The sequence below is a fragment of the Lycium barbarum genome, chromosome 11 (assembly GCF_019175385.1).
Source record: "Lycium barbarum isolate Lr01 chromosome 11, ASM1917538v2, whole genome shotgun sequence".
NCBI classification, from domain to species: domain Eukaryota; kingdom Viridiplantae; phylum Streptophyta; class Magnoliopsida; order Solanales; family Solanaceae; genus Lycium; species Lycium barbarum.
The window spans coordinates 108,188,075-108,199,353 of record NC_083347.1 but is presented as its reverse complement, the minus strand read 5'-3'; the positions used below and the strand labels follow the sequence as shown (position 1 = coordinate 108,199,353).

Genomic DNA, 11,279 nt, shown 5'->3' with positions numbered 1-11,279 from the left:
GTCTCTGACCAAATTTAAGTGTCTTAGTCTAACTGAACATGTAGTTTAAGAAACAAAGGGATAATTGTGAATCTTATGCTGTTAAATTAAAGATGTATGTTTTCCTTCAAATCTTGTTTGTCTTAAACTTGCTATGTCTAATATTAGAATTATCAACTTATTAAATATAAAAAAAGTCACTCTTTTTAGAACAACTAAAAAAAACTAAGATTCATTTTTTTTATTATTATAAGGGGTAGGAGAAGAAAAAATAGGAGAGGGGATTACAATGTGGGCTCTAACCAATAAGTACATTTGAATTGGGACGGAGTGACTAAGAGCCCGTTTGGATTGACTTATAAGTTGTTTTCAGCTTTTTTGAGTGTTTGACTGGCTAGCTTAAAGTCATTTTATGCTTAAAATAAGCTCAAAAATATAATTGGGCCGTTTGACTTAACTTATAAACCAAAAAAAATAAGTTAGGCTATCTCAATTTTTTTTTTTTTTAGCTTATAAGCTGCTTAAAATAAGCCCATCCAAACAGGCTCTAAAACAGAAAACGTCACCACGTGAACTAATGGGAGAGAGCAATATGGTACTATGACAATGCAGGTTCGTACAACAAAGAAACGGGCTAAACCGGTTCCCCAATTGTACCCAAAACTAAAAAATTAATCAAACGTAAAGAACCAAAAGGTACAACCCTAATCAGCACAAAAAAGAAATGCTGAACGCCTGAATTTCCCGGAGATAAAAAATTATCTGTTCGGACGGAATTTTCGTGTAATCGAGATGGTCGATGTTGAGGCTTCTCCACCACCTGATATCAATGACAAAGTGATAGCCTCTCCTCCTCATCACGCAATCTCAATGGTTCTAATTCTCTATTTCATTTTCATTTTTGTCTTGTTTTTTTTAACCTCATTTTGTTGTTTTATTAATAATTTTGAGTGCAGTATCCACTTATTATTCATTAATGCTTTCATGATCATTTGGTGTGTCTGTGTTTCTATGTGTGTTTGTAAATACTCACCCGTTTCAATTTGTTTGTCTTACTTTTCTATTTTAGTAATGTTTCTTTCCTTTTCTGACAACTCTTTAATTTCAACATGTTTAAGACTACAAGAATTAAAGGACATTTCCTTTGATTTCATCTTGCTTTTTGGCTTGTTTTGTACCTTATTTTGTTGCTTTATCACGATTTTTTTTTTTGTTGTCGGCGAAGTGAAGCATCAAAGCGTTCATGATCATTTGGTTCTCATTCAGTTTCTTGCTGCCTCATTGTGCGTGTGTTTCTATGTGTGTGTGTGTGTGTTTTTTTTTTTTTTTTTTTTTTTTTTTTGTGTGTGCGCGCGCGTGTGTGTTTGAGTTAAATAGCTGTTCAGCTTTAGCATGCATTCTCGACATGGTTGAGGGTTGAGGCTTCTCTACCATCTGATCTCAACGACAAAGTGATAGCCTCTCCTCCTCACCACGCAATCTCAATGGTTCCATTTCTCACATTTCCTTCGATTTTGTCTTGTTTTTTTTACCTCATTTTGTTGTTTTACCATGAATTTTGTTTTCTCTGAAGTGCAGCATCCACTTGTTATTCATCATAGCTTTCATGTTCTTTCAGTTTCTCGCTGTGTGTGTTTGTGTTGTTGCTGTTCAGATTTAGCATGCACTAGCAAAATCAGAATGGATTACTTTGTCTTGAGAACTAGATGGAAAAGCATTATATAACTTCAATGTACTAGAATTAGAGAAGAAGGTATTACTCATTGAAGCAGGACATGAAAATCTTATACTTTTGTTTAGCGATATGCGCCTAAAAGTATGATTGTCTAGGTTTTCTGTCGCGAAGTTTTTGACTTGTCAAAGTACTAGTGGGATTCTGAAGAGACTGAGGATATCTACCATGTAAAAATGATAACATTGTCTTTAAAGTAAGTAGCTTTATACCATCAGTGTAGATATCAGCTGTTTTGTATTGGACTATCAGCATATTTCACTCATTACATGGTCTAATCGCATGTCATTCACAAAACAAATGCACTGTTAATTAACGAAATTGGCAGTATGAAGAAGAAATGAGGATTCAGAATATCACACATTGATTGATCAAATAGATATTCAACAATGAAAAGAAAGATCAATTCTTTGGGATCCTTCCTTTTTTCACACGGAACGAAAAGGATAGAATCAAAACTATGCATGAGACTTTTATCTCAAATGGCTCCTAAGTGATAAAAGAAAGAAGGACCCATTTTCTTTCTTTTTTGATAACCTTCCTAGCGTATGTATAAGACCGAATCCATTCAATTTCTGAAAAGGATTACTAGTCCTCAACTTTTCGAGAAATCCATTCTATTGAATCTGACTCATAGTGATCATTTATCAAAGAATGACTATAGTTATCAAATGATTGAACAACCGGGAGCAATTTACTTACCATACTTAGTTGACATTCATAAAAAGCATCTAAACTAACCTTGAGGAGTTGCTGAATCTTTACGACATTAGCAGTATGAAGAAGCCTGACAGTTAGGAGTTGCTGAATCTGTATGCATAATACTGCAACCAGCCTGCAGATACGTTTTCAACTGATGCTGTAGTCGGGAGCATCATAGCATATAAAACGATTACATTTTTTATATGTGATGAATTTGTTCATTTGTTTTACAGTCAAAAGAGTTCATTTTTCTGAATCTATTTGCTTTGTATCATCTTCGTGATTTCACTTGTTTGTAACATTGTTGGCCTTATGGAGTTCTAGCATACATGTTTTTGTGTCTTTTTAAATGTGGACGGGTATTATAGGTAACTGAATCCGGTCTTTAATTTTAAGGTGCCTAGTGAAGGAGAATGCGCAACGGGAAAGAGGAAGGATCAAGGTATTGGTGAACCTGAAGGGAGCAGAAAAAAGAAGAAAAAACAAGTTGCCACTCCTCGTCCTGCTTGCTCTTGGGTGCACTTCAGGTGACATGTTTATTTTAGTAAATACCTCATCTTTATAACCTGTTTATCTATTTTCCAATCATGTCTGCTAACACTGAAAATATTGTTTTCAGCCGTGACTTTATTAAAGAGTATAGTGCTACACATCCTGAATCTTCAGGCCTGAAAGCTGTAAGAATCTATTTCTATATTTTCACTATGAGATTCATTAGCTTTCACCTGTTTGTTACACACAAGCATGTTAGTATGAGCGCATTACTTTTCAGGCCACAAAGGCAGCATCAGATGCATGGAAGGTGATGGGTGCTGAGGAGAAGGCAAAGTACACTACTCGTGCCCGTGAAGTGTGGGATAAGTACCTGAGCGCAACACCTGCCCGTGCCCCTAAGCCACGAAGACAGGTTAAACCCAACCCCCCCCCCCCCCCCCCCCCCAGAACACACACCAAGGTTTTCTTTATTTGATGATCAAACTGGTTATGCTAAGAATGTTTAATATCTTTGACTCCTTATGTTCAACTTTATTGATGGATTACTTATGCAGACCAAACTAGTCACAAGGTGCTCCCCTGGTCGTCTGCTTAATGTCTTACAACGGCTCACACCTGACCAGAAGGAGGCTGTAAAGAGCATGGGGTTTGGTAGCATCCTCGGCCTCAGATGTCGGACTCTTCGAAGAAGCTTGTGTCTTTGGCTATTGGAGAGGTTCAATACTGTAAGACGCAGCTTGGAAATCTGTGGTGAGAGGATACCTTTAACTCCAAGGGATGTGGAACTTGTAATGGGCTTGCCTTCCAGTGGGAAAGATGTGGTGAACTCAGGGTCTGATGAATTGATTTTAGAATTACGTAAAAGATATAATGCCACCAATCGTGGGATTTCTGTCCGTCTTCTGGAGGAACGACTTGCAGCTCCAGAAGCTGGGGAGGATTTCAAAAGGTCGTTCGTGCTTTATGTAATGGGCACTCTTTTGTGCCCAACTGCAAGGCTTGACGTAAGCCCTTCTTTCCTCCATTTTTTGACAAATATGGATGTACTCCATCAATATAATTGGGGAAAGTTCTTGCTTGACCGGCTAGTGCGGGAGATTTCTCGTTTTCGTCAAGGGAAGCAACGTGCAGTTGGGGGCTGTCTTTTGTTTCTCCAGGTGACTGTGAATGATGTGATTTACCCATTTCTTTTTTATTTAATTAGTGCTTAATTTGATCTTTCATTGGTTTGCAGCTCTTTTACTATGAGAGTGTTGCTGTTGGAGCAGCATATGAATCAGCCCCTGTAGCTTTTCCGTGCCTATTCTCATGGGGTGAGGAGGAGATAAGTGAGAGAGAAAAGCAAGAGAAGGAACTTGGTGGTTATGGCTCAGGGGAGGTACATTCCAATTTTCTTATTTATTAAACCAACATTGTTCTCATATTATTCTAGTTTTATTCTCTCGTGCAGGTAGTCTGCATGGAGAGAGGACTTGGTATGGGTTCATTGGGATACAAAGCCCAAATTGATAGTATGCCGCTGAGAGCAGTGGAACCAATGCAAGAGCTTTCTCATGCACAGGTATAGGAGGGGTGTGGTTAAGTAATTTGTTGTTCTCATGTTAAGTAACCAGTTAGTCTTATAATCTTAGTTACCAAATTAATGTCTCGTATGTACTCTGATGTCCTGATATAAATCTATAAGGGTCACATACCAGTTTATTGATGGAAATAAAAGCTAAATACTAGGTCTCTCATCTTCTTAATAAATCAAATTAAGAACCCTGCGGAAAATCTATGACGGAAGAAAAGAAAGTACGTTCAGAGTAAGATCGACATGGAGCTGATAAAACAAAGAGAAGGTTATCAGAAGATAGCGAGGTGTATGCTTGCCTCAGCATTCTTACAAATTGCAATAGTTTTTTCCTTTATTCCTTGTTTTGGGAAGTCGGATGAGGAGTTTTGCGCCGGGGTGGGGGGGGGGGGGGGGGGGGGGGGGGGGGATACCTTGGCCCTCAACTCCAGGTAGCCATGTCTCTGCTTTTTTGTTATATTATAGATGTCTTGGTGACTTTGATCTACTTGGCAGGACATGGAAGATCAAGAGTGTGAGGATACCTTCACAGAACAGGTGATCTGCCATCTAATTCTGCTCTCTACTAATTAAATTGTTTTACCTTGAACTGAGACCAGGAAGGAGCACGGCTATTATTGTTTTGGCACAGGACTAGCTTCTATGAGCCAGAAGCAAATGATCTTGAGACGCTATTAGATTGTTTGGTTGATGCCTTGCTTAAATAATAGATTGAGTGACTAATCAGGGTAAATGATGAATAATATATCACAAACTAAAATTTAGTTATGCTAAACCCAAATACATATAAAGGGCAGCCCGGTGCACTAAGCTCCCGCTATGCGCGGGGTCCGGGGAAGGGCCGGACCACAAGAGTCTATTGTACGCAGCCTTACCTTGCATTTCTGCAAGAGGCTGTTTCCACGGCTCGAACCTGTGACCTCCTGGTCACATGGCAGCAACTAAACCCAAATACATATGTGGATTTTATTTTAGCAGCAATACCCTAATTGCTCTGGTATTTGGTATGCTTCCAGAATGCTTTTATTGATGCCTGAGTTGAATTGTGAAAATGATCTTCTGCTGCTACTGCATTTCATGGCAGATAAGATGCTTTAATGCCGTAATATCTTTTGTTTCAAATCTATTGACACTTCCTAGAACTATACATACGTTGTATTCTGAGCCTGATAATGAATTACAGCGTTATGTATGCATTTATTTTCGGGAACCTGATGTAATGAATCGTTTTAAATTTACTTTTAAGGATCTTAGAACCTTAGAGTCTTCCGCATTTGTCTCTTTTTTTTCTTCTTCTTCTGTTTGATAAATTACTCCCTCCATCCCTAATTTATGTGAAAGTGTTTGACCGTGCACAGAGTGTAAGAGAAAAAGAAGACTTTTGAAACTTGAGGTCTAAAATAAGCCGTAGAAATGTCTGTGACTTTAAACAGTTCATTAAGGGTAAAATGAGAAGTCTGAAGTTAAACTGTTACTAAATATGGAAAAATGTCATTCTTTTTGGAACTGACTATAAAGGAAAGAGTGTCACATAAATTAAGACTCAAGGAGAAGTATCATTTATGGTACAAGTTATTTGAATTATTCTCTTGGAATTGTTGATCAAAATGATTTGCTGGTGCCCCCTTTAGGAACATGCACACCCAGATAGAATCAAGGGGAATGTTGCTTGTGCAGAGATTGAAGTAGCTGCTGGTTCAGGAGAAGTACCTTGTGGAAACATCAACTATGGATGCACAGAAATTATTGATTACTCAAAGAAAAGAGATCACGAAGAGGCCTGTCCCTATGCACCTTGCACATGCCCTCTCCAGAACTGCAATGTTGTTGATTCCTCCAAAGAAATCTCATTGCATTTCAGTAATAAGCACTGGGATTCAGGGAGGCGCTTCCAGTATGATTCCCCGTTGCGTGTCTCGTTGAGCAAGAAGGAAACTTTCCTTGTTTTACAAGCAGAAAAAGACGGGGTCCTCTTTCTTCTTTCCAAGGGAACACAAAGTATAGGGCATACTGTTGTGATTACTTGTATCGGTCCAAGGTCATCAAAGGAAGGCTTCTTGTATGATGTAGTATCAGAAAAGGGAAACAGCTCACTGAGATTGAAATCATTTGCTCATAGTTTTCCAGGTAGAGTTGAAGGTTTACCCCCAGTGGATTTTCTTCTAGTTCCTTTTACTTATCTGGGCTCATCCGGGCAGCTAGATTTAGAGATTTGTATAAGGAGCTCGACAGATCCTGGATCAGAGTGAGCTCGGTAGATGTAATATCATAGCTTTATTTGTATCATTGTATGGAGAACGTAGGAATATGTGATTAATCAGCCTGTTTAGAAAATCAAACTTGCTGCTCAGGGCAAGTGCGCGTTTATTTATAACCGGAAGAAAGGAGAAGCTGCAGGAAAATTATTGATCCTATTTTTGTCCATAGAACATTACAATTTACAACTTTGCTGTTGGGGAGGGGGCACCCTTGTTATTGTACTGCCCTTTGGGAGTATTCTAATTTCTATGTTAGTGTCTTGGCCATTGGTGTTTGTCTCTAATCTTGAACCAAGGCATTGGAAATTTTTTGTATGCTTTTGCAGTATAACAGTGAGAAGTGCTTGTGGGCAAAATCATGAGAAAGTTAGCCTTAGGTGAGTAGGATTTATTTCATTAAGCTCGTGGAGAAGCAAGCTTATCCTTGCCCTGACCGGCAGCTATTAGGTTTTCTCATCTCTGCTAAGCTTTTCCTGATCTTTGGTAAAAACTTGTTTCAAGTATAGTTTGGAGGGTGAACCTCAACCCAACAATAAGGATGCAACTTAGGTCAACTAGCATAAAGATAATATGTGTTACATTTCTCAATTTTATCAAAACAAGATCATAATGACAACTAATGGTGGTGGTGGATAATAACGGTGTTTGGTGATACATAATAGTGATTGATGGTGGTGATTGTTGGTAGCAGTGGTTGGTGGTGATAATTGTAAATGGTGGCTAGTGGTAGTGATGACTAATTGTAGCATCGGCAGTGTTGGTGGTTGTAGCTAAGGATGGTGGTGACAGCAGTAGTTGATAATGGCGGGCGAGAGCGGTAGCGATAACAGATCTATTCAAACTCATTAAGTGGTTCAAACTTAGAAAACAAATGGATTTGATGACCAAAATCTGAATAATTAAGATGTAGACTTTCATTCAACGTAAGCAAATGACGCCTGAATTGATTAAAAGCACAAGTCAAAGATCCTGGATTTACTTGCTGCCTGTATTGCCTAAATCCCTGCGTAGTAGTAAGCTCTAAAAATCCTTGTTCTCCATTACCTTTTTTTTTGGGTGTAAAATCTGGTGTTGGTTAAATCAGCATCTAATATTAACTGTCAGGCTGTGGATGCTACAGCACGATTGCACGAAGCATGTTCTCCTTCATCACCGGAATATTTTTAGTGCTTCTGGAAAAAAGTGAACAGTGAGGAAAACGTACCTGTACTATCTGTACTGAAAAGACTTAAAAATTGCATGACATGTGTTCTTAGTTCTTACACTCATCTTTTGTACTTACGATTATTTAATAAGTATTCCCAATGAAATATATAGTTAATAGTTTGATTTGGTGCAATGTGCATGTTTCTTTTTGTTAAATTGGTGGGACTCGCTAAAACTAGAGCCATGTTAGGTTGACATGTCTTAAATGCTCGCGGGATATCTCGGGATTAACTTTGAGATAAAATTTATATTTTGTTTGATTGAAGGTTTAAATTTATCTTAGGATAAATTTATACCTTCAACCAAACAAGGTATAAATTTTATCCCAAACTTAGTCTTGGATAACTCATCTTATCCCATCAAGCTTGTTATTATTTCCTCCATTCCATAATAAGTGATTTTTTAGGCTCATGCACAACCCTTAAGAAATTGCTCACTCCTAAAAAATTAAGAGCGTTTTTACTAACTTACCCCTAGTCAAGTTTTACTACTTTTTTTTTTTATTTTTTAAAAAAGGTAGTTAATGAATCTTGACTACTTAAATAAAGATAATCTTGAAAAAATCTACCCAAAATCTTCTTAAAATCTTAAAGCACCACTTATTTTGAAAAAAACTGAAAAGCCTAAAAAACCACTTATTATGGAATGTTGGGAGTATTTTATACCACATCCCAGGTGGAATAAATTAGTCCAGGGATTATAATCCCAGGACTATAATACTGAGATAACTTAGTCCGCGTACCAAACGACACCTCTGAGCAGTAAGTGGGACACTATGATATTGAAGAAGATAAAGGAGATGAGCTCAAATATGTCATCGAACTATCCGAAATGACTCATTCATGCTGCTTGTTAGTAGTTGGGTCTATTTATGCCATTGTCGTGGTTGAAATTGGCTCATTCATGCCACTAACAGTGGAGGATCAGAATTTTTATTCATGGGTTTGAAAAAAACAACAAACGCTAAATATAAAAAATAATATCGTCAATGAGAATCGAACCGAGGACGCTAGAGAAAATTTTGAACACCCTGGATCGCTTGAGCTAACCTTTTGCATTTGTTCAGGGTAATCAAAAGTTAATATATGTACATAAATATAAAAAATCTACCCTATATATACACTGTAATTTTTTGCGAGGTTGTTGGGGTGAACACCCTCGGCATCTGCCCCTAGCCACTAACCGTTAATAACTCAAATGGCTGGTTTTTACAATACCGAAAAATACGCATGGCCTCCAATTAGATGTCCACGTCACTAACCGGTCCCACAAAATTAAAACCCATCCCAAATTCAGAGAGTAAATATCTCAAAAGGTCACTCAACTTTGAGTAATTATGTGGCAAAATCACTAAACTTTGTTACATATCAATAAAATCACTCAACTTTAGCCTTTACTCTCATAAAATCACTCAACTAAATGTGTCATCAAAGAAATTTGACATGGCAATATTAATCAATTTTGTTATGCCATGTAGACATGGACCCCACAAATAAAATAAAATAAAATAAAATAAATTCGTATTTTAATTTTGGATATACATTTCAGTTTTTCTAAAATTTAATGTATAAAAATTAATTCACTACTTTAGATACTTTACGTGAGAGCTAAGTTGTTAAATTTCAATTGATTCATTGAAAACACTAATGCCAACAGATTTATTTGTAACCTTAGTTCCAACGTATATTAACTAAAAAAATTGTTATATATATTTTTTTTTTGATAAAAAAAAATTGTTGTTGCTTACAAAAGGAAAGGGTCCAACCGGTCCTATGTGGCCTCTTCCTTTCAGCCAGGCCAATAATAACATTCGCGTGTTTCTATATATTCTTTAATTATGATTAATTAATATGTATTTTTATTTTATTTATTTCTTAATTATAATAAAACTCATACATATTGATTTGTTGTAAATATATTGTATGAGTAAGTCTTATCTATTAAATAGATATTCGTAAACAAAGTAGAAAGATAAGAAAATAGAGACGAAAAGAAAGATTGTAGAAGCTAAAAAGAAGGACAGTGCAATAAATAAATAAGAACATAATTTCAAGAAAAAGAATAAGAGCACACATAAAAATAACGTAGAAACAACAAAGAAAATGAATTTTAAATAAAGGGTTGGTGGGTGATTTTTTTTTTTTTTTTTAAATTAAAGCCCCAAGGGGGCAGATTTTATTAAAATTAAAAAGCAAAGGGTTCAATGTAACAAAAAAGCAAAACAAAAGTACAGAAGTGCAAAAAGTAAATTAATATATGTATGATTTAGGAAAGTTGATCCTAAATCCCTAAAAGTGTGCCATCTCTTCCTCTTTGATGTCATGGACCTGAAAAGTTCCACCATTGTCCATGGCTGCTCTCCGGCTCCAACCTCTTCTTCGTCTAGATCGGTAATCTTCTGCTCCTCCTTAGTCCTTTCTTCTTTTTGTATGACTGTTAAGCTGCTCATAATTGAGGTATTAAAATATGATTTTTTTAATTGGTGAGGTCCATGTCTACATGACATAAAAAATTAATTAATATTGTCATGTCATATTTTTTTGATGACATATTTAGTTGAGTGATTTTATGAGAGTAAAGGCCAAAGTTGAATGATTTTAGGGGAAGTTACATAAATATAAGTATATAAGTAAAATATTTCATAATCTACAACTATTAACTAAATTACATAATCTACATTATATACTCTATATTTAGGGTATATGTATAATTTTATACCATAAATAAAAAAATGTTGCTATGAATAAAAGGCTAATAATAAGGAATTTCCTATATTTGTGATAACCAAATTAAATACATATCAAAACACATTAATTACTTTTTTAAACATCCTAATATACTCAGCTAGCATTAATCCATAAAATAGTATACTATTGTTTATATGATATATATTATACAATTTCTTGAACAAGTATATATATTCTTGTACTTATATATACGTATATTTCACTATTATATACTGTATAAAATTTTATTTTTTATGTATATTAATTAGTATATACTATATATAAAATAATTTCTTACGTATATTAAACAAAAAGTATTTTATTTACATATATCTTTGACCACATATATTACTTGTATATATTAGGCATATATTGTTTATTATATTAAATATATACAAATATAAATTTATTTGAGTTAATTTTCCCATTTCATATAAGAGAGAAAAAAATTGAATAATAAATATGTTATGGCAGAAAGGAAGGCAAGTTTAATGGGATGGGAATTAAGATCCTATTTTAGTGGTAATCCATAAGTAATTATATTATTCTATCTATATATTGTATATTGTATACTTTATATGTTATTGTAGAGTACAATTGGTTGGCAC

At 35.5% G+C, this 11,279-nt stretch overlaps 1 protein-coding gene across 1 annotated transcript; it reads left to right on the top strand.

Moving 5' to 3' along the window:
- The first annotated feature begins 641 nt into the window (after positions 1–641).
- LOC132617121 (uncharacterized) lies at positions 642–7,006 on the top strand. Its single transcript, XM_060332043.1, has 9 exons — positions 642–852; positions 2,810–2,940; positions 3,033–3,090; positions 3,186–3,320; positions 3,463–4,065; positions 4,143–4,286; positions 4,359–4,469; positions 4,977–5,018; positions 6,113–7,006. Exons 1-9 carry the CDS (start codon positions 772–774, stop codon positions 6,728–6,730), a joined length of 1,923 nt encoding a protein of 640 aa, XP_060188026.1. The 5' UTR covers positions 642–771; the 3' UTR covers positions 6,731–7,006.
- The last annotated feature ends 4,273 nt before the right edge of the window (positions 7,007–11,279 follow it).